The sequence below is a fragment of the Protomyctophum bolini genome (genome assembly GCF_963924005.1).
Source record: "Protomyctophum bolini genome assembly, chromosome: 15".
Lineage (NCBI taxonomy): Eukaryota > Metazoa > Chordata > Actinopteri > Myctophiformes > Myctophidae > Protomyctophum > Protomyctophum bolini.
In genome coordinates, this window is record NC_137876.1 from 8,794,439 (window position 1) to 8,818,472 (window position 24,034).

At 43.1% G+C, this 24,034-nt stretch overlaps 1 protein-coding gene across 1 annotated transcript; it reads right to left on the bottom strand.

The window, feature by feature from the left end:
* Positions 1 to 172: 172 nt before the first annotated feature.
* Positions 173 to 11,496, bottom strand: LOC308328945 (zinc finger FYVE domain-containing protein 1-like). The gene is made up of 11 exons (XM_080783078.1): positions 9,951 to 11,496; positions 9,233 to 9,737; positions 7,681 to 7,895; positions 7,165 to 7,271; positions 6,960 to 7,068; positions 6,472 to 6,569; positions 6,155 to 6,272; positions 5,533 to 5,703; positions 5,108 to 5,288; positions 4,608 to 4,721; positions 173 to 2,967 (listed from the first exon to the last, which is right to left on the bottom strand). The coding sequence occupies exons 1-11, from the start codon at positions 10,500 to 10,502 to the stop codon at positions 2,735 to 2,737; spliced, it is 2,403 nt and encodes an 800-aa protein (XP_080639204.1). The 5' UTR covers positions 10,503 to 11,496; the 3' UTR covers positions 173 to 2,734.
* Between the last annotated feature and the right edge of the window lie 12,538 nt (positions 11,497 to 24,034).

Sequence of the window (24,034 nt, forward strand, 5' to 3'; positions counted from 1 at the left end):
TATTACAATTATTATAAATGATTTAGCATCATCATCATCAAGCAACAAGCAAATCAGTTTCTATAATTGTATCTGAGGCTGCATTGTTGGAGAGTAGACTATAGACAGACACACAAACCAATAATCTCTTCACAGTCTCCTCATCCCATAATAGAATTCATACACACAGAAAGATGAATCCAGACTATATTTTATTATTTTTTGACAGAAAAGAGCTGATATTACTTTAGTTCTTCCACCAGTTCGGACAGTTTGCAGACAATGTTAGAAGTTAATTGGCAACTATTTCAAATGTATCAATATTTCCAGCTTTAATCAACAGGAGTATTGATGATGGCACCCACCAAACCCAATTAAACATACTGGGCAAATCAGTCACAAAGTGTACCTCTTAAACAAGTCAAAATATATTTCAAACAAAGAAACAAATTAAATTCAGCACGTCAACTTCAGATCTATTCTATTCTATTCTGTGCAATATTAGCGTCTCAGAGAATGGTTTGTGCGATGCAACGATCAGACCAGATAGAACCTATTTTGAGACAAGGCAGATACACCATCTTTCCAAACATCACAAGTGAGGTGCAAAGAAAGAAACTATTTAAAATTGATCAAGCAAAAACATTTCCCTTTCGTTTTGTTAAACAAGCAACATTGAAAAGGCATCTCCATGAGCTTTGTATTATATATAAATGCAATGCTTCCTTTATTCAGATAAAATAAGACATTTCTCAGCATTGTTGTCAAAGAGGTTTGGATAAAGCTTTGATTTACCAAATACAGTTCAATACCTCATCATTCAAGATTAGTGTGATGTTGGCTTTCAACAGGATATGAATGACAGAACAAACCCATTTGGAGGTCGCTACAAAGAATATACAATACAATAACAAAAAAAATAAGTTTAGGCAAAAATAACATGAGAACCAGCACAACATAACTTGACAAAGGTAGATTACAATAATAGTGAATGAGGAAAAAACAAAACGCGAAAAACATTTAATGAACGAACGGCTGCCAACGGAACACAAACAACGCTTGGCTTATTCAAAATTCCTTATCGTGTCATCTTGTGTTCACAGAGACCTAGAAGCATCATGCATGTGATATGTAAAACTGGTTTAGGAGACTAATTTGGATACTTCAGAGTAACAACGGCACGCAAAAGAATTCCCATAGCCTGAAGCAAAATGACACCTCAGTTCAGAAAACAATAACTTAGAAATTCATGGCGTGATAAGGAAGCAGTTTGGAGTACAGAAGCAAAAAACAAAAAAAAGTAAAATATACACAACAAATATGCAACCCATCATGAGAGATAGTGAGGTTCAGTATTTGTTTGTCAGAGAACACTCTGAACAACGAAAGGCAATGGATCTCTCAGACTGTCATGCATGCTGAAGCGCTACTTTTTTTGCGATACTTTTTTCCATCCTCCATCTCATCAATACATAAATAATTTTCCCACATCTAAAATGTACACACCAACATGTTTCTATGTCTTCATACAACAATCGCACAGTAAAATATGAGTGTTATATCAGCACAGACACAGTAACCTGAATGATTTGTGGCGTACCAGATATCCACCATTCTATTCAAATCTATTCATGACAAAAAGACTAAACTATTAGTCCAGAGGATATCTGGTTTTGGCCATGGTAAGCGACAGCTTTTTTACAGCTGAAAAAAGCTTAGTGCAATAACTAAAAGGTTGCAATAGAGCATGCAATGGAACCCGCAGCTGTATCTGCATGGATACAAATATCCTCTTGCCATTACACGTCATATGACATCGGTGACATAATACTTGGTATAACAATTACTTAGAACTAATCAACCCCACAGGGTTTGTAACTAACTAATATTGTTTAAATGATACTTTTTTTTTTCTTCTTCTGTCTTCCCCCCCCCCCCCCATAGAAAAATATTTCAACATAAAAGTAGTGATTTGTGTCAGTGAGAATCAAAATATTCACCCTGTCAACAATCAGAGTGGAAATACAGTTTTCACACTCGGTCAAGTAACGTACGTACTGTATATGTTCCTGCTCTTCAACAAGGCCTCAGAAACTCTGAAATTTGCTAATGTCTTATTATCTATTTACTAAAACTTCCTCACCACAGAATCAGGACAGAACCATTTGAGAAACGGATGTATAGCAGTTAAAGTCGAGCTGAAATGAAAAAGTATCTGTTGCCCTTCACGGAAAAAAAATCCATATTTTTGTATTTTGTTTTATATGAAATTCCCATCATGAATTATTCCTGTAAAGCACATACCAACCAATTCCAACCAATAATATCATGACATCCACCTGTAAATCAATCTTCCACACGGAGCTAATATTCGTTATGCTACAGTGGGCTACGGTGGTGTTGTATGCCGTTATGGCAGTTATCCACTATATCCAACAAACAAGCTAAACAACAGACAATGCGGTAACAATCTTAATTCATATTTAATCAGCACTGCCTAGTTTTGATAGTTATTTTTCAATCCAGTTGAGCTAGAAAACCCACCCATATCGATGTTTCAGCTCTCCGGCGTCTGCCCACCGTAATATCCCGCCTCCGTATCCTGACTCACTTGGCAACACGGCACGACACTGAAGTTAGACACGTGCAAAATGACATTTCAGCTCGACTATAACAGATTGCGGGCTGAGTAAGTGAGAGAGAGAGAGAGAGAGTGAGTGGTTCTTGAAGCTCTGAGGAAGGAAGGCTGTCCCTGTTAAAGGTCTCCAGGTTTCTGGTTGCAGCTAGCGCACACCCGTACAGGGTGGTCCCAGCCACGCGAGGGAACCGCTCGACGTTCCGGGGAGCAGTCGTCGCACACGCCTTGCCCGCAGGCGCGACAGTGGTGCTTGGACAGCTTGGCAGAGAAGTCACGCTGGCAGTTGTGGCAGCACTGTATGTCCTGGTCGGGTACCCAGTATGCTGGCCGGGCAGCATCCTTCACCAAGCCTGAGGGAAGCAGGTAGGGAGTCAGTCGGACCAGGCACACACATAATTATGTGTGGTATGCGTTTACCTTGCTTACTGTAAGTCGCTCTGGATAAAAGATTCTCTGCTAAATGCCCAAGTTGTGCATTAGACACAGATAATCACACCCACACAGCAAAATTAGCAGACACTTTGATGTTGGAAGTGGCTGGATTCCATTGTGCTGTACAAGCTCTGAAAAACACTTTAAGAGGAGGAGGTTGTAGCCTGCTTGTTTATATCAACCACTATTAAAGACTAATTCATACTTCACAGCTATGTGACAAAGTATAAATGAACGCTTGATAAACCACCCGGTCTCACATTTGCACTAAGCAAGAGATGAAACGATAAACTACAGACAGGTGGATAACAAAACACCCATGGCGCCAAAATGCTTCGGTCGCCATACTTATCAGATGGCGGGTTGTTTATATCAATACCAAGCAGCCGAAGCTCAACACTACCCTTTCGTGCTGCCAAGGCTGCTAGACAGCACCTCACTCATTGTCGTTTCTTTGCTGCTCGTTTTCTCCTTTTTTTTATGTTTTTTTTTGCGGCTTTCACCTTTATTTAATATTTTTTATAGAGGGACAGACAGTAGGCTGACAGGAAATGGGGGAGAGAGATGGGGGAGTGACATGCAGTAAAGGCCGTCGGGATCGGACTTTGCTGCTTGTTTTCTCCGGAAAAAATACTCCAAAGTTGTTTTTCGAAGTTACATGCAGATGTAAATAGTGATTTCTGATCGCATCGCGCAAGCCATATTATCGCTTGTGGTGAAAACTAAGACATGTCGGCTGCTGCTCGTAAAACTTTTTGCTCCTCCTCTTGCTGTATTGGGCTGTGTGGGGCGGAAGTAGTTGACACAAATTCACAAATATTGCCTGGCTGCCTGCGGCAATTTCACATGAATACCAGTGGGTGCTGAAAGTGTTCATCTTAGCATACCTGGGAGGATTACAGTTGTCTTTTATATAAACAATTGCACTGGCCAGACAAATAGAGAGAGAGAGAATGCAGCTAATGTGTGCACATTGGATTGGAGCACATGAATTTAACAAATGCTTCGATGATCATTTTGGTTTCTAAAACCCTCAACAAACTGGGCCACTTAGCCACTCAGCAGTCAGTGTAATCAACCTTCTGTACTTGAATGCAAATAGTTTACCAATGTTTGACAAATTAGTCTTAGTCACTCCAGCATGAAGTGAATACGACATAGATGTACACATCATATTTAAATAGTGAACGTTTAGTGGACAGTTTGTTCTAGAATAAGTTACAATGTGTGACTAATTATCAAAGACATTACGGCTGTTAGCAAACCGACTGTCGTTAAACTTGTGACTTTTTTTGGAACATCACTCCTAACCATTTGGCATTCATGTTGACATCCTTAAGCTTGTTCCTATGAGGAGAACTCACTGATGAATGTAGGTTTCAAACTAGAAATATGATTCCTACCTTCGCTATTCAAAATAAATGGTTTGGATTCTTCTCTTGCTCTAAACAAGTATAATCCTGCTTTGCCACCAGAGGGCAATACGTCCATGCCATTTTATTCTCCCAGTCATTGACTCCTAATAAATCATACTCCTAGTGTAATGTTGGGCACTTACCAAATGGGATGTCAATAGCAGTGACCACAGCCCCCAACGTGTTGGTCACCACTTCTCCAACCTTCCTCGCCAGGGTTCCGCCCTCTTCTTCATCTAGCTCCGCCTCCAGCAGTTCTTCACAAACAAAAGAATCCTCTGGTTAACCCATTAAAACTTTTAGATTTCTTTGCCTATTTAAAAACACTTAAATTTCAGTCACACACTATGAGCTTGTATATCTGCTATTTTTTGAAAATTGTGAAAAGTTTGTGCAAACCTTTGAAAATATTTAAAGCGATAATTTTAAACTCAAATCTTTACTTATTATAGTATTATATAATATTTTCAGATGGGGGTCCACAGCCAAATACATTTGTTGAGGGTCCGATAAAGCAACATGTTTTTCAGAAAACCCTTTTCTAGGTAGAATCAGCCTCAGGTCTTAATCAAACAGAACGGAACACAACAGATGGATGCAGGCCAGGGTGGGCTGCAGAAGGCACAGTGTATTCTTCATGTACCTGCTTGTGAAGCTCTCTGTTCAAAGCACACATCACAGATCCTGACGGGGGCCAGGCCCCACCCCTTCTCTGGGACGGGCATGGCTTTGGAAGAGCAGCTGTCACAGAAGCCCTCGCCGCACGCACGACAATGATGCTTGGTGTCGTTGTCCTGGAAGACTGCGTGGCACTGATGACACGCCTTGTGTAATAACAACAACAAGAAGGAAGTTGTTATTGACTGGGCTCTTTGGAAGGGAGCAGGAACACTCTGAGATTATATCAGAGGCTTTATCTCATGACCTGGCTGCAAACACAGGTTGTGTAATAGCTGCTGGACACGCTCGGGGACAAACAGTAAAAACATCCCGTTCCCCTGGACAGGAAAGTGTCGACTTGGCTGTTGGTGTGCCACACGGCGCGTTAGGGCTGCGTGTGTCACTCACCAGGATGAGGGAGTTGGGTTTCCAGTAGGCTGGGGCGATCTGATCCGTCAGCCAGGAGGTGACGGCCCTGGCTGGCTTCACGCTGAGCTCCGACACAGACTGGGCAACCAGATTGACTCCGTCCAAGAGACGCTGCGCTGCGTTGCTGTTGTCCTTCAAGAAGCCATTCGACTGTGGAAAGAGGATGTGGACTTTAGGCACAACGACATGTTTAAATGAATAATCAATTAAGAGAACAGAAAATATATGCGATACCGTACATTACTATGCAATTTCAAGTTGTCCGTTTGGGTTCTAATGGCCTAAGGCCTAATGCCTATATTAATTTGAATAGATTAACCAAAACAATAGAGATTTTGGTACTTTGAACATAACTGATGGTAATAAAGCAAAAATAACCTAGATTAGAAATACTGGGGGCCCGCTGGCCAAGTGGTCCAGGCGCCACATATAGGCTCTGGCCTGACAGCGCGCTGCGTGTTCGAGTCCCGTTCATGTTGACCTTTGCTGCATGCATCTCCCCTTCTCTCTCCCTCTTTCCTGTCCATTTTCACTAACTATCAATAAAAGGCACAAAAGCCAAAAACAAATCTTAAAAAAAGAAAGACTGATTAATTCTCACCCCTGGCCATATGTGCTGGATCTCAGTGCGGACGACCGTGTCCACAGGGTCTTGGTTTCCGTACCAGAACTGCCGGCTTCGATAGATCACTCCACAATTTGGACATTCAATCACATACCTGCATGTACAGAGGCAATGTTAATGCTGTAAAACAAAATGTATACGGCTTATATATACACACAGTATATAGTAAGTTAGTGGAAGAATAAATGTTGATTTTAGGTCAGGGTGTTGGAACACTAGGGCTAAAATTAGACTGAGTAAAGGTAACACAGCACTGAACTTTGCCCTACTACAGTACTCCCTACAGAACTCACCCAGACCAGGCATACTTTGCAAGGCCCAACCATGGAGAATCCGAGGAGGCGGAGGTCTTGGGAACTACTATCACCTCCTTCCCTCCTTCATAGCAAGCCTATAAAGTGGAAGGATACACAAAGCTTGTGAGGATATCAGTCATGTAGTGATAAATGCTGGGGTCAGTGATGTAACAATCAATCAATCGACAATAGTTGACATAATGTAATAACAGGACATGTACAGTGCGTGGTTGCTATACTTCAGGGGGTGGGAGGGGGGGGCTGTGAAACAAGCGTGCACTCTGGAGCAGTGGTTCCCAAACCTTTTAGCTCAAGACCCAAAAGAGAAAAATGTATACGTTTGCCCGGGGCCAAAACTAATGAGAATAGCATTAGATCTACAAGCTCACAAGATGATTGGTCCGCTGTTTGGGGAAACAAACCAGATCATCTGCTGTGGTTCACGCTCTGTTTAAAAAAAGGGTTTGAGCCACCACCATGTTTACCTTGCAAGTGTAAATGCGATTGTCACACTGTGCAGTGTAGCGACAGCGCTGCTTGGCGTCGTGGCACATTCCTTCCCCTAAGTGGTTCATGCTGTTCTTGCAGCCAGAACTGGAAGACAATAGTATGCGTTAACTCAACTGAACCCCCGCAGGAGACGACACCATAAGGATGAAAAGCTATGCTGAACGTCAGGAACATACTGACCCACAACTGAGACAGGTGCTTGAACAGGTGAAATACTCGTCAGGGAAGAAGCAACTGTGGGCTACAAGGTCGTCTGCGATCTCCCCATTGAAGCGCTCACTCAGGGCCTGAAAGGACAGAGGGAGGGGGAATAAAAAGGAAAGATTTGTAGACAACCACACTAGAAAATTCATTAGTCGTATGCAAAAATTGCACCTGCTCTTCATAAATTAACTTGAAACCTGTCTGTAATATACCACCTGAACTGAATCCCAGAAATAATTTAGATGATACACAAATGTAATTCAGGTTCTTAACCACATATGCCCCATATACTTTGTTGTATGACAAACAAGCTCACAACACATTGCACTGTGATTCGTTGCCTAAACAGGGAGGGACACCAGTATAAATTAAACCATCCAAGACAGCCACAGTGCTGGCTTTGCACAACATCTAATCTCTTTGGAACAGGTTTATAGCTTCTACTTTTTTTCCCCTTTTTTCTTTAGCTCTATACATACAGTACAGCCCTACCTGCAGGGCTTTGAATATGACAACAGGGGTTCGAGGGGAGCGGGTTGCGTTGTTGTCCAGAAGCTGCTCCAGGTTGTTCTGCAGGCCACGGAAGTCAGTGGGAGGGCGTTGGGTTTGTGTTCCCCGATACTGGACAGAACTAAAGGCCTCTGGGAAGCGGTCCAGCTTCTTAAAGCGCTCCGATAGCAGTCGCTCCACCGACTCAGATGGCTTATCTGAAAGAGAGCGAAAATTTGATGTATTATTTTGCAGAGGTCTGTGGCATTTCATTACAACCGGAAAGAAGGTACAGGCTGTAGATTCACTGGTAGGGAATCACTAAAATGTAATAGACATCATGATCACGCTGCAAACTCCATCATTTTATGCATATTACAAAGGGTATCATCACCATACCCGGAGGTTCTGCGAGAACCATACCACACTATAATTGTCAAACAGTAGTGGTCCTGCTCGTCCAGAGTAAGACCACAGTTAAAATGTCTCAATAGAAGAGCAGGTAGACAACCTACAACCACCACAGTTGTTTGTTATAATGTAGTCTAAATCATATTTTATTCACAAAGTTATGGATTAAAGCTTTATCATTAGCTATAAAGTAACCTCAGAATTTGCTACCTTTCCATACAGTATATACAAATACTCATTATGGAAATTGGCCATAGACTATCGTGTACAGAAAAGACGAGGGTACAATGCTGTTACAAGAAATTAATTGAGCTACACGTCAACAGGTGCTCTTTAACAACCTTACCAGGCAGTCTTTTCCTTTCCAAGAATTAGTGATAGCTGTGTGTGTTATGGCTTGTGAATTATTGGCTTGTTATTGACTTGTCAAATTCAGTGAGGTGAAGTATTTTTACTGAACCTGTAATCATTTGTTGCGTTAACCCTCAATTTACCCCAAAAAGTATGGCCTTTAATCCTCCCGACTGCTGCTGATGTAGACCTACGGTCTTAGCGTTACAGCAACAACTTACTACACTGAAGGAAGTTGTCAAATAATTACGTAATATGAGTGACTTTGCTTGTCATGTGCAAATACGGTTAGTAACTTCAGAATAGAGATGTAGTGATCTTTCACTCTTTCCTTCCCGATAGCAATTCCGATACATAACTTGCGTATCGGTCGATACCGAGTACCGATCTGATACCATTTTAAAAATCACACCCGTGTGAAGTGAGGGGCGCTCTTATCATCATACATCGGCATAGTTTCATTCTGGCCAATCACAATTTGCGTCCTCACTTTTGTCTTCAATGTTTGTGTTTACACAAACACTCAAAACTGGCCATCCATTATCAATGGCATTCAATGTTTGTGTTAGGACAATGGTTGTGTTTACACAAACCCTCAAAGCTGGACATAGGAGGGGAAATCTAGGACAGTGGTTCTCAAAGTGGGTTCCAGGGACCCTGAGGGTCCCTTGAGGGGGTTCCAAATGGACCCTTACGGGTCTGTAAGGGCAGTATCGCGGCAGCTTTTCCGAACAACTCTACCTCAGAACAATCAGAGAAGTTAGCATTGCGTTCATCTCCAGTCCACACACACCTGAACCCAGCAGCTTGGTGTGGACAGTCTCATGGAAGATGACCACTGCAGGGCCCAGGGTGGACAGGGGCACATCCAGGCCACAGCGGGCCGTGGTGGCTTTCAGCTCCTTAGTGAAGTGTTTCAGGTAGGCGTCCGACGCGTCGCCGAGGAACTTGAAGAGGTCATCGTGGAGACGGTCGGTGTGGGTGCGGTAGATGATGAGATCAGAGATGGCGAGTACCTTGAGTAAGAGCCGCGTCCTCTGGCAATGTTTGGAGCTGTTCCCCAGCAGACCCTCCGTGTCGATGACCACCACTTTGTGGGTAGGGTCAAAGGCTGCCCACACCCCGACTGTGCAGGACTCTTGTGTAGGGGATGTCTTGAACACCTCCCTGCCCATGAAGAACGTGTGGTTCAGGGTGTGGGACTTGCCCTCTCCCGTGTTGCCGAAGATGGACACCACCTTCAATAATCGGTCGGGTTCGCAGTTCAGTTTCTTCATGAACGCTACTTCATCCTGAATCTGTCAAAGAGTGAAGTTAAAAACAAAAAGTGTTAGTTATTCCAGTTAAGTTGTACACTGATGTAACCAAACATAATATTGATTCTCACATTAAACTGGGGAGCCTAGGCCTTGTGTCAATAATTGCGTCTGACTATGAAGTCATAAATGATCAAACAAAGAAATTGTTGCCGTGACCCGAGTCGTGGTAAGTGACATTTTTGCGTGGCTCACCTGCATTTCCTCTTTCTCGTTGACCAGGAGAAAACTGGACACGTTCTCAAACAGTTTGTCTTCCTGAGCTTTGGTCTCGTTGGCTGCTCGAGCAGAAGAGGGCCGGACCGGGATTGCCTCGGCAGGTTTCGGGATTGCCTCGGCAGGTGTCGGGATTGCCTCGGCAGGTGTCGGCGGCAGCAGAGGATAAGAGGTGAGCTGGTGTTTCTTCTGTTTACCTCCACTGTGGGTACGTTTCTGACAGTCTTGGCACAAGTTCAGCTTACAGTTGTGGCAGCGGACCACGGACCGATGCCGCTTGCCATTGCCCGCACCTCCGTTGCCTCCCCTGCAGTTGTCACAGTAGGGGACATGGCCGGGCCCTACCGGAACCCTTTCATGGTTCTTCAGAAGCTCCTGGTTGTGGAGCTCAAACTCACAGCGAACACACTGCAAAGTCTTACACTCATCACATTCAAACGCAGCCTCCTCGGAGGCACCACACACATAGTTTTCTTGACATATTAGACTGGTATTGACTCCTTTTTCTGAGGACGAGCCATGTCCACTCATTGTTTCTTACAGGAGGAGGTTTGAAACACAGTACAATGCCAAGTGGAATAGCTTTTTTGACTACAACGTCAATAATGTCCAATAGCACTTAATTTAACATGCTAACGAACCACACACAAATACTCTCAACTTCTGTGCTCTACAGAATAAATACGGTAATCAATAAGAAAACAAATTTGGCCAGAAATAACATAACCTTGGCATGGTTACAGCGCTCCCTTGTTGATCTATAAAAAGTACAGCAAGTGATAAGGATTGAGCCAATTACAAATTATTTCAGCAGCTTAAATTGCTGCACTATCATGCAAATAATTAACTAGGCTAACCCAAAGCCAAACACATTTTTCAGCAAGGTAGATCGTCAAGTACTTTGTTTGTCAAACAAAACAAAAATATATACTGGTATATAATGTAATGCCCTCAGAAGCTGCCACAACAACGATAGAAATGTTTTAAAAACCATAAAATTACGTGTAAAAATGTCATTAAAAAAACGATGCACAAATTCGTGCAACCCAGTCAGTTACACCACCATCAAAACAATGAACTCTCCCTGAAGATGAATGTGCAAATGTTATCGAATCTGCTAACAGCTACAGCTCGCAATAAAAAGCTTATTCTCGGTAAATATCCATCTTGGTGGATATTTGAGATATTCTTGACGAGTAGCTACTCACATGAAGTGTCGATGGACAAGAATCCGAATTTAAATATATTAGCAGGCCGACAATTTAAAGCACCAAAACAGTTCTAGACGTAACAGCTACCCAGCTAACGAACATCAACAATAACAACAACAACGCTGACAAACGCTCGCTAACCGCGGGTTCTTCTTCAATAAAAGGTAGCAGACGGAATTGAAATTGGCACAGATTGAGTTTGAGGAGTCTTTAAAAGTGTTATTATTGCATCAATGTTTGTCCTCCGAGCCGTGTCATTGTTTTGTTCAGTGTACTAGCTCCCTCCCTCTCCAGAGCTAAGCTACGTTATTTTTGTTGCCAAGTCAGATCAGCTGATCAGATTATTTTCAGTCACAGGGTCAGGGGAGGGCAGAAGGAAGTTGTTAGCGTCCATGGGATTTGTAGTTCTTCTTTAGCCATAGGACAGGACTGCCGGAGTCAGAGTTGCTCATTGCTTATTTGCTTATTTTTCGCCACTACTGTACTCACACAGTGACAGTAGTAGGCATACATTATGGCAGTAGTATACGTGGTTCTGTTCTCAAACATTTCATGTCAAGGAAAGCCAAGGACACCCACATTTTAAACATGATTTTGGCTGCGGACTCACTCTCACATCTGGAAATATGTATTGTTTTTTATTTATTTTGTTGTTTAAATGTTTTTCTTTCTTTTTTTTACACAGACAGAAAATATTTAGTAAAGACCAATAGGCCTAAAGGTCTGCAATTAGGGTGACCAGATGTCCCCCTTTGCGTGGGACAGTCCCTCATTGCCAGGACTTTTCAGGCGTCCCACAAATTGAGACCATATACATTGTGACTACTAGCAGTGTTCAAATGCCAGCTATATAGTCCCCTAATGCCTGATAGTTGGCTTTCTGTTGTAAAGCTCTCATGCTAAATGTAGCCTACTATTAATAAGTCTGTTAAAATAACGTGAGAAATATCCCCTAGGCTACGGTACCAAGTCAGCCATGCTATACCATGACCAAAATGTGCATTTAAAACCAAATGTGAGATCAGAGGGGTTTAATAATAAAATGATAGGCATTATTAGGCCTATGGTCAACGCATTTGAGTAATAAGTTGCTGTGTGGCTACACAAGTGAGAAACCAACAGTGAGTGAGTTAGTGAGTAGTACATGTGAGAAAAGCCCGGGGCGCCGTTCCTTTGAGGTCGGGCCCTCCCAAGGGAGACAAAATGCAAATTCAATCAATCAGTATTTTACATTACTGTATACAGCAGACTTACAGTTACACCATCTTGTTTGCTTTTCTTTCACTTACAAACAAACATGAGATGACAGCATTTATTCCATTTGGCACCGTGCTGTAGTTAAACTCATAATGCTGTTGGGTTTAATCTAGTTTACAAATTACTCCAGTCAAATTCCACCAGGCAAATAGAGAATATTGGAACAACTCTTATTATAAGAAAGACAACATTTTCTCCCAAAGTGTTGTGCTTAAAGCACTGGCAGCAACATGTAACTTTCCTCTTTTACTCTGGATTTGAACCCGGTGTCCTGCACATATGCTCAAATATTGCTTGCTCAAGGAAAACGTTTAATCTTGGCCATCAGGTCAAAATGTGTGCCAAAACCTGTGTCTATAAGTGAGACATATGGCCTTTGACACGATCTAATTAGATTGTGAGACATTTAAATGTCTCAATAGAAGAGCAGGGAGATAAAAAAGATAGGAGGCTTTGATGACAGCAAATGTTGCACCTCTTACATGCTGGGTCAGCTCAGTGCTGACCACTCCATATAATGTCATCATGAGCTGGCAACCTCTCTGCCAGGGATTCCCAAACGTCTCAGCTCAAGATCTAACATATACATTTGGTGTGTCCACTCCCAGGGAATAAAATAGGCCTACATTATGCGACTGTGCGTGCGGGCGTGTGTGTGCATGCGTGCGTGTGTGCATGCATTCATCATAACACCACACTAAACACCTAATTTCTCAGACTTTGCCATCTCTAAATGGCAAGCAGGCCAGTAATGTGTTGGCACTGGCAGGCCTAGTTCAGGCCAGGGTGGTGTTGCAGCGAGTTTAGCCTGTAGGGGGAGGTGTTGTACCAAAATCGTGTCTCAAAAGGCCTCTGTCAATTCCATTGACAAATGGTCTATTCAGACCTTCCTCCTGGCTTCCTCTCCCACATCAGTTGAGCAGCTATTGTTACTCTGTCAACAGCTGGAGAGTTTTTCTGCTCAGATGTCAGCTGCAGGTGCAGCAGAAGCAGAAGCACCGCTGTCGCATGAGCCAAGTAACAGTTCCATTTCAGGCTTTTTCAGGGTGACTATGTTCATACCAATGTCTAGAGTCTATAGAGGATGTAGTATACAATATATTACAGGTAATCGACGGTGTCCAATTATAGGCCATGGAGGGTCAAGTGAATGCAATTTTTCATTCCAGACAAATAAACTCTACTGCTCATGAGATGATTTCACTAATAAGTTCCACTTTTCTGGCTATGGAGTGAGCTAAAATCTGTAACTGTAAAACCACCCATAACGGTGCTGGGAAATGAAAACCTAGCTTTGCAAATGTTTGCTTTACAATGCCTATAGTCGTAATGAGCCAATTAAAAACATTGTTAAACTTTAATAATAGGCCTATACCGGTAAATAACAGCTAAAGCACAAAGGTGATGTACTTTTCCACCTCCTATCACAATTATCCAAGTGTACAAGGCCGAGAAGATGTGATGTTGTCAGACACTGGAAAATGTTTTTTCAAAATATTTGTGGGGTGTGGGAGCTCGCAGCTTTAAACAGGGCAATATTCCTTATCTGTCTGAGCCTGCAGGAAATTCTGTGTGCATTGTGTAGTAAGGTCTCTGCTTCCTGTTGTTCCTCAATCTCTCATTCTCTCCTCTCGTTCTCTCCCCCTTTCCCCCACCACCTGGAGTGTGAGTGATAGGGAGTTTATTCCCCACGGCAGGAAGACAACATCTGGTCTCCCTCCACATCAGCTCCCGGCCATGCTACACTTCTGACAGCTGTGAGTCACAGTGTTGTTCCTCAATCCAAGGTAAATGTCGCACACAGGAAACAGCCTTTTAATATCTCTATTTCCAAAGTGCCTTTTTGTAGAAGAGGCAATTCTCTAACAATACCGGCCAATTAGCAAGCTGGCCTCAAATTGGGACTAAAAATAGAAGATGAAGTGCATGCAATTACAGTAGCATGCATTGCACATGCTTGACCTTGCACAGCAGAGGTCACCGTCAGCAATGCACTGCTCTTTCAGTTGACAGTTGACGCTTTTCCGCTTGACGGTGGTTTGAATCAGTGCTTATATGCAGTGTCCCGACCCCAAATACATCTAGCTTGCATATCTTTCATTATAAACATGTTTTGGTGAGTGCGTTCCCACGCTCCTAGAGGGGGTCAAGCATTAGTATTTCACTTGTTTGCATGACTAGACATGCAGAAACATATCCTGACACAGATTTGTAATCTGCTTAGTAAGGGACTCTCAAATGTGTGCAGCTTAGCTCACTGGACACGTACAAGATATACTGGAGCAGAAAAATACACTTAACTCTTAACCCTAGCCCCGGTTCTCTGACAGACCAGAGAGAAGATACAGTGGGTAGATGTGCTGTGCTGATATTTTTGTAAAGACACCAATACAATATAGGCACAGCTATTGGTAAGCACTAATGTCCTGCTAACCCATTCAAATGTAATTCAATGTAATACAAAGTTGGGAAACATATGCTTACGGTTAAGGAAATTAGCCCTACTAGAATTAGAAAATGTATAAACAGAGCTGCATGTGTATTCTCTCCCTCTCTCTGTCTGAACCAATTATTCATCTACTGAAGAGCAAAAACAGTACATTGATTTCCCATCTCATGCCAAATCTGACAACAATAGAGAAATCTGTCGGTGATAGGTGTTAAAAGATTACTGCCCCCCCCCCCCCCCCCCCTCCCAAACACACACCCCTTTAAGCCAGAGATCCACATGGCATAGAAAACAAGTGGCTGACACAAGAGATAAAGTGATAAACCATCCATTTGCATAAGATTTCCTGCATAATGTGTCTTTAAGTGGAGATTCACCGCCATGCCTAGGCTTGAGTGGTGGGGATTAGGGCAGGGTGGGTGCTTACATCACATCAGATCTAAGGGGACCCCCCATAATGGAACTCTAGTCTAGAGGATTCCCTCTCCCTTCCTATGGAATCAGTCTTATTTTGAAGGTGTCAGTTGGGGATCAAACTGCGAGCCTGTAATATGCCCTGGCTACATTCTGTATGAAATAACATCCTCTGTGAGAACCCAAAGAACAGCGGTCCGGAACCATTCATCTGTCTTTAACCCCAAACATATCTGGTAATTATAGGGTTTTATGTTGGGCGGATTTAACCGCAGTCACACCACTATTATATTATATCCTCCACTATTGTAGCGAGACAGGATACAGCCCTTTCCCAGGTCATCTCTCTCTCTACCACCTTGTGGTCTCTGGACCAAGTGATTCATGGGAATTCACGGTGTTGGAGTATTCTTATGTTGTACGTGTAGCATGTCCCAGTTTCCATAAGTAAAGCCCAAGAGTTGTTTTTTGGTGGCCTTGCCTTCTCACGCAGTGCATCAATTCAGTTACCCCCGCTCCATTAAAGCCTGGCGGGGGTCCAGAAACAGTGGGACTAATCCCACTTTACCCTCCAGAGTGCATCATAGGCCATAGAGGATCTGCATCCCCGTCCCCCCACCCCTTATGGATCATTGGGATGTATACTGCCGCTACAAAGCTGTCAAACAACTCTGTAGCAGAGCTGCCTGTTGAATAACTATACGGATTACGGATGGTGTATATAAATTGATGAAAAAGTGTTCTATCTATGGCCAAAATAGGGATGCCAGGTTGAAAGTGGGTAACTTATTTTTAAATGCACACTTATCCAATGCAACAGTGTGTGGCTGTGTGCACTGCAGCTAATTGCCCTCTTCCATAGTTTATATATAGGAAGCAGCCTATTGAATCGCTTGTTTACAGTAATACTGTATGCTTCCTCTGTCCATCCATCAGTCAAGAACAGGTAATCAAGACATCTATTGTGAAGCACAAATGGGATCTTGATAATTACCCCAAACAACATAATCAGTATGTCTGGACTTTGGACTGCACCATGGTCAGCCTAATGTCAGACGTTTGTGTGAGTTACTGTTAAGATTTGGGTAGAAGATTATATGGCACAGGTTCTCAACATGGGGTCCTGGGACCCTGAGGGACTTGGTACAAGTAGGCCAAGAATTATTTGTATGCCTATTGCCTGTGCACTAGGTAATTGCCAGCTTAGTGATTCATGGGAATTCAGACCTCGGTGGACCCTCGGTGGAGCATCAGGGAATGGCCCCATCCCCTGATGCTCACACCTTAACATGTGCTGTGGTGTCTCATGTCCGTCACCTGGCCGGTGATCTAGAGGTCAGAGGTCAAAAGTAAGAGCACGATACTCGTTCGGCATGAGGAGACACATAATGTGTATTGAAGTTTTATTGGCGACGGTCAAACGGTTCATGAGCTATGCACGTTCAAAGTTTGCATTTTCAATTGAGTCCTATAGCACCACCCTTTGGCCAATGGTCGTGGGCTTCGCATCCTCACCGTTTGGCATGGCCCTCTACCATATTACGGAGTTTCACGAAAACCGACTGCACGGTCCAGCCAGAACTGCTATTTTCTTGGTAAAAACAATAAGGGACCAAGTCCCTTCAGGGCTGCTTGGTCCCTTAACAATTATTATTAATATCAGTGCAAAGCCAATCAATTAGTGTCCATTGGTCCCTGCAAAGCGTGAGAATTGAAAGTTCTCACAGCGAAAAACAGCACAAGAACCCCACCCTAGGAAAGTCATTAGAGGTCAGAGTCTTTGAACATCTATTAATTCCACGTGATGAGAAACTGATAACAATCACAGGGCTCTCACACTCTGGTCTTTGAAACATCATCTTGTTTTCTCCTCATGTAGTTACAATTGGCTCTAGATAAATCCACCCGGCAGCACATGGCCTTTCAAAGCATGATTAGAATCAATAGAAACAGGAAAAATCTGCCGCAATTGGCTGATTTATCTCATAATTAGGATGATATTTTCAAATCTTTCCATATGAACGGACTCCAAATAAACACAAAGCCTCGTCCCCTGCCATAACAGGGGATCCTCATCCCCTGTTATGGCAGGGGATGAGGCTTTGTGTTTATTTGGAAAGGATTTTTTTTGTTTTGTTTGCAGAGATTACTCACCATAGTCAATAGAACCAGAAGACCGCTATATTGGACTTTTTGTCCTGACTTTAAACCACTTTCAACATGGCAACCCAGTATTGGGCATTATAGGACAAAAGTTGCATTAATGTAGGCTATTAAATCCATTCATTAATGCAGACAAGTGCATTTTCTAGCTACTTTACATGACACTGTTGACTGATGTTGAATACTTATGTGACTTATGTGTGTTAATTAATTGCATACAAGTTAAATGTTCTCAAATAGAAATGGTAATTGGTGGATTAGAATTCTCCAAAATACAGATCTGCATCGGACCCAAAAATATGGCATCGGTCAGGCTTTTATAGTCACCAACACTCAACACGCAGTGTCAGCTTGTTTCATGCAGTGGAAAAGCAGTGGTGGATTCTGGGGTGACCCTGGAGTCGGCTCTTATCTGCATTTTATTTAATGAGTTTAGCCAAATCTTTAACACATGCATCAAGATGTTCCAAAGGCAGGGAAAGGGCATACGATTAAAGCAGTACATGTTTAATCTTATCACATGGACATCAAAAGGCAGCCTGCAGAGAACTAAAAGATCCGATTACTAAGATTGAGTAATTTGACATTTTGGCATGTCATTGGGAACAACCAGTGCTTGAAAGTAACTAAGGAAAAGCTGCTCACTTTGAACGCCCTTATCACTAAGCAGTGGCACATGCGCCATAAAAGGCTATTCAATGAGAAAACAATATGTTTACATTGCCAAAGCAAAACAAAAAAGCCTCAGATCTAACATGTGTTTAGCGGTAGCTGCTCTGTGTACAGCAGGTATAGTGGTCTACTCGGTACAGACAATGCAGGATGCAATTATGGTTAGTCCTTAGGGCTAACTTTCTTTTATCGCAACAATTCACAAATCTTGCTGTGTTTGCACATTGTTGTATTTCTCCCAGTAGAAAGTTAAAAAAAAAGATCATTGGTCATGTTTTTGACACCATTACACAGCTATGTGTGTCCCTGTCCCTGGGTCTGTCTGTCCAAGCACGAAAATAGCTTGGTTGGTTTTCACCATTTCTCGTTTCGGACGCGGCTTGCCGGAAACGGCCTGGGCCCGGCCCGGCCCCCTGGGGGCACTCCTGGGGGTCTGGATGTTTCTGGGACCCCCACACGGTAACTCTGTCATTTCTCATAGTTGCACCACTCACTTCATACGGGAGTGATTTTTAAACTCACTTTGGCTGTGTGTAATGTGGGAATGTGTCTCTGATGTCTTTAGTGGGCAACACAATGCTAACACAATGTCAAAAAAGAAGAAAAATAACATTGTCTACATCTACCTTCTCGCTTCACTGATATATTATATATTTATTTTGTGAAGAGAGAATCTTGCAGCTCATATCGCAGGTATGAATGAAACAGAACACAGAATTCATTTCCTTTTCCTTGCTTTAAGAAGGGCTCTGTATATTGTCTACAGCGGGTTACATACTGTGAAGCGGCATTGAGATCCAGTTGGTCTGTGGGAAACACAGCTCTCTTTCCTGTTCTTTGAGAGAAAAACGCTCTGTAGAAAAATGGCAGGAAACCTCCAGGGCCTTTTGATACTGGCTAAGAAAAGTGAGTCAGAGTATTGGAGTACATAAGTGTTTACAGTCCACATAATGTCAAGGCCATCTTTATCACCCTGGCAATCTCTAATGCACGGTGGAGGTACAACTCTGTGGAAGTGAAACAAGCAGCTATTACAAGATGTTTATCACAACGATGTCAAAACAAGTCACGCACACTTACCTTTATTTATTGCATTTTTCTTTTGCAATGTAAGAAACCGCTGATATAGAATATACTGTATATACAATATAGGCCTACAGTACGTAACTGCATACTTGATACAGTCCTATACACCTACGTATATGTATGCATTATGTGCTTTTCTCAAGGGCACTTTGGCACAGACACCATAGATGTAATACTAGCCAGGCTCTAGTCACTGGAATACACCCTCATGTGAGTGCTGTCAGGGAACCCGAACTAGCGACTCTGCCAAATGTATGTAACATGCATGAACTAAAGACAACCAGATTAAACAAAACATGCTTCAACAAACAAAACCACTGGACATTAGCCATTCTATTTCAGTCACAGAATAATGTAGCCTATTGACAGCAGCAGTCAGCAAAGGAGGTGGAAATTAACTGTTTTAACTGATCACACAATATATTTAAGTTAAGAATTTGACAATTGTGTCTCTACTGCTTTTACTGTGACTGGTATCAGACTCAGTCATTACTGATTGCTAGTGATTGCTGAGTGCTGTGACTAGTCAGACTGCTGATTGACTGGAATCTCCACCCATAAGGAATTCACCGACCGCAGTGACAAAATACATTTTAACACTGCACAGCATTGACACAGAATAATAGACTATATGCATCAGTACCAACCAGTCCATCCACCTTCCCACAGATACTGTCACGCTGTAGTTCAATGGTTTCTGTTGTGATTTCGGTCACAGGTAAGGTAACAGGTGGTCCCTATTACTAAAGACTCAAAGAGTCTCCCTGTAACTAAGGGTTGTGAGTGACGTTTCAGTTGAGTCACGTGCGTGCAGAACAAGAGGAAACCAGGCTGTATCACACGGGCAAGTTCTGAGGTTTTTGTGCACACATGGAGAGACACACAGTATTGGACACATCATGTGACCAAAAGATATGAGACAAGGACAAGAACAAAATGAATAGGAATAGAACATAATAAAGTAAAACAGTAAGTTGATGGTCATGGTATAAAGGGTATCAATATGCTTACGCAGATGAGTGATTCACCACATGTCATGTGTGAACTGTAGATAGAGCAGATAAAGGTCATAATTTATAACACGAAGGATTTTGTGCCAGGGACCCTATTGTCTCTCGAGCCAGGCCAGGCTGTTGACTCACACCATTTTCAAATGTTTCCATCATGCAAAGGAAGCACTGAAAATGATGGGAATTGTTTTGAAGATATTTAAAAAAAAATCTGTGAATGGAAATGACAAGCTTGAGCTTCCATTCTACATATAACCTACCTGTATAGGTAAATAATAATATCTCAAACTTTTTCAAACTAATTTAGCTGGGGACCCCGGACCCCACTTAAGAGAACCACTAGCATCTTCTTTTGCTACTATGTTCTAGAAGACTAGAGCTTGAACATGATGACACAACCAACAGGGGGAGCTGCAGTCCAGTCGCTCCACGTCAGTAGGACCAGTATTGCTTTTCCTGTTTTTCCTCTGAAGCAGCTCTGGTGTGGTTTCTGAGGAGAAATGTTGTTCCATCCCTTTTTGTTCAGGCCTCTACTGTTGACAACAAACACTGAGCGACGTTGATGAAAGAGCGAGATAACGTCACTCACCGACTGCAAAGGGCCATATGGTCTACTCTGGACCGTCTTGTTGTGTTGCCATGCAGGCCGGGTGGGACTGGCTGCTATGCCAACACAGAGCATTGTGTTTAGCAGTACACACACACACATGCACGCACGCACGCACGCACGCACGCACGCACAGTCGCACACACACACACACACACACTCTCTCTCTCTCTCTGTATCTCTCTCCCTCTCCAGAGAGTTTGATTACTACTACTGATTTCTGGCCCTCAGCATCCACCTTACCCCACTCCTCTCTCCAAAAGTGTGGCATTTAAGTTCACTCACAGATGATGTCACTCAAAGTATTTCACCCCCCCCCCACCCCCCACCCCCGGTCCATACGCCCTCTGCCAGGCATGGGAGGCCTATGGTGGGCCGAGTGCAAATGAGATTAGAAATCAAATGAAATTAAAGCGCATCGAAAGTGCCGTTCCTCAAGGGTTTGGCCGGGCTAATGAAGCAAGGATCCAGCTCCCTGGATTGGGCTCTAATTGCGTCAGGGCTGATTCAGTCACCCCTCCTGGTCCAGACAGATTGGATTAAAACATCCCGTGGTTGTTGTGAGTCATGTTCTGTTTGGATGAGGGGACAGCCACATCAACCCCAGACATTGATGGATGAATTAAAGAATGGCCTTATATCATTGCACAATGATGGATGAGTCTGTATTGGTTGTCTCGGCTTATGATGTTCAACAAACAAGCACTTACATCAGCCGGCAATATAGTAGGCCTACTTTTACAGTGTTGCAAGACTTGGTGTCACAACCTTTCATGGTGACATATTGCAAGAATCAAGCCAAAAATCCAATACTTACTTGCGCATGCAGAGTGCGCAAGTATTGTGGTCTTGCTGGTACGAATGCACGTGTATGCTTGGTAGGTATTGATGGTGACGTAATTAAGATGTATCAATGCCGGGTTATAACTGGCTAAAGATAGGTTTCAGATTACATACATGTATACATTCTTTATTACTTCACCATCAAAAAAACAGTTATAACCCGACTTTAGTATTTAATTTCAATGTTTTACAGGGGGCTGAGATTTGAAAGTTCATAGCGGTCGACAGTACTTGCGCTCTGCTTGCGCACTATTGTGCAACGAGCAAGTAGGCACTCGACAGAGTGCAGTTCTAGTTAATCAAAGAATTTAGCCAAGAATCAAGCCAAATTCAGTCTTTTGGTCCATTATTCCATTCTTGTGCTAACCAATCCACATGACACGATTGTGTCAAATTTGAGGAATTTATCTGATTCAGAATCAGCTTTATTGTCAAAGTGTTGAAAGATTCCCTGTGGAATAGCTAATGCCAAAGCATTAGCTATTGTTTGTCTTCAATTAGTGTGCAGTCCTCCCAGTAGTTTGTGGTGGTCTATGACCACACACAGAAGCTCTGCTGTCAGGCAGGAGGAACCCACAGTGAGGTCAGATGATCCCTAGCGGATGGAACTGACCTCGGGGCAAGGGCCAGTGTGAGGGGAGGCTTGGACTCTAAAGTGGTTGGACTCCATTAGTAGCCCAATCACTTTCTCCTTAACGCACTTCCAGGGTGACCTTCAGCCCTCCACTGACCACCCCAAAGTCAAGGGTCAGGGTTCAGGCTGAGTCCACATTAGCATGCAGGTGGAGGGTCCAGGCAGGGCGGGGATCGGTCAGCCATTCAGATTAGTGGTTGGCTGAGCACGGGGTCCTGAGGACATGACCTCACTCCACCGCTCAGCATTGTGTATGCTGTGTGCATTCGGTTCATGGGATAATGACTGTGGTATTAATCCATCGATACCAAGTGAGGAGAGCTCATCATAATGATGTCTTTGGAAGGTTTGGTATTTTGCATTTTGCTCACATGGTCCATAATATTGAATTGCTACGTTTATATTCAGGCTATGAATTTGTTACTTTTTTAGTTTTTTTGCTGTAATGTCAATAGAAGAGTCAGACTAGAGTTTAGTTTGTGTTTTATGTCCATTCAAGAATCACAATATAACCATTGTAGAAAGCTTAGCTTATGTGCGCTGTGGCAAACCAGGGGAAACAGCCAGGCCTATTCCCCACAGAATGAGGCTGGGGGAGGTGATAGAGGGAGTATATCACCCGGTACAGATATTGCAGGCAATGGGAGCCTGGACATGGACGCACCTGCCAGTAAGGCAATCACCAGAAGCTGTTAAAGGGCCGACGCCCAAGCTGTCTGGTGAGTGAGTCTGAACTGCTACAGGAGTGAGGAAGGAGGAATCTCTCTGCATGAGGAGGCTGGTATGAGGGAGATCTCTCAAGTGAGTACAAGACCTAATTCCAACCTTTGGACCCACGTGGATGTGCTGTACGTGTATTGTGGCTCACCTGGTATCGTTCTCTCTCCCTCCCTCCTAGGCCGACTGAACTCCTCAAGGGAGAGCCTACAGCACCCTCCCCCAAACTAAGTCACTAGCTCTCTCTCTGTGCTCTACCCACAGGACTGCAAGTGAGAAGCCTAAGCCCCTGAGAAGAGGAACCTTTATGTTGATGTTTTGCCCCGTTTGCCCCTTTCCCTAAGACTTTAAATAAAAGACGATTTAAGTTTATGCTGCCTCTGACTCCGAGCCTCTTGCTTTATTGTGAATCTGTACCTGTTCTCCCCTGGGTTGCCACAGCGCGCTCTTATAGAAAGCTTAGCTTATGTCTGTGCTCTACCTTGGTGACCCCCAGGGCCCAATATCCACTCCATCCCTCTCCAAGGGGCCCTAACAGAGCTTAGTGAGGGGCCATTATTGATTAGCCAGTCTTTATTAGCAGCTCCTCTAAAGCCATCTATAAGAGCTGCCAAATTGACAGCGTACTAAATGATCATACACTCTTATAGTGTTTATCAGTTGTCATATGATAGATTTAATTGTTTCACACATTATTGTCAGTCTTCATAAACACAGTATAGATCTTCCAAACTGTACGTTTCCGGTTAATCTATTTGTACGTTCAGGAGTGACAACAGCGATGGTGGTAGTCCAGCAGATGTTCAGAGCAGCTGGAGAATCCTATATGTAGCACAAATTGGCTGAAATTGATTTTGGAGCATGTGAACAGTGTATAAAGGCATCATTATGACAACTTAATGTTGCTACTGAGCGTACAATTTACAACTTAGGCATGTAACAGATGTTCTTCAGAATAATTTGCAAAGTACAAAGTTCCCTTGCCTGATTGGGGGTATAA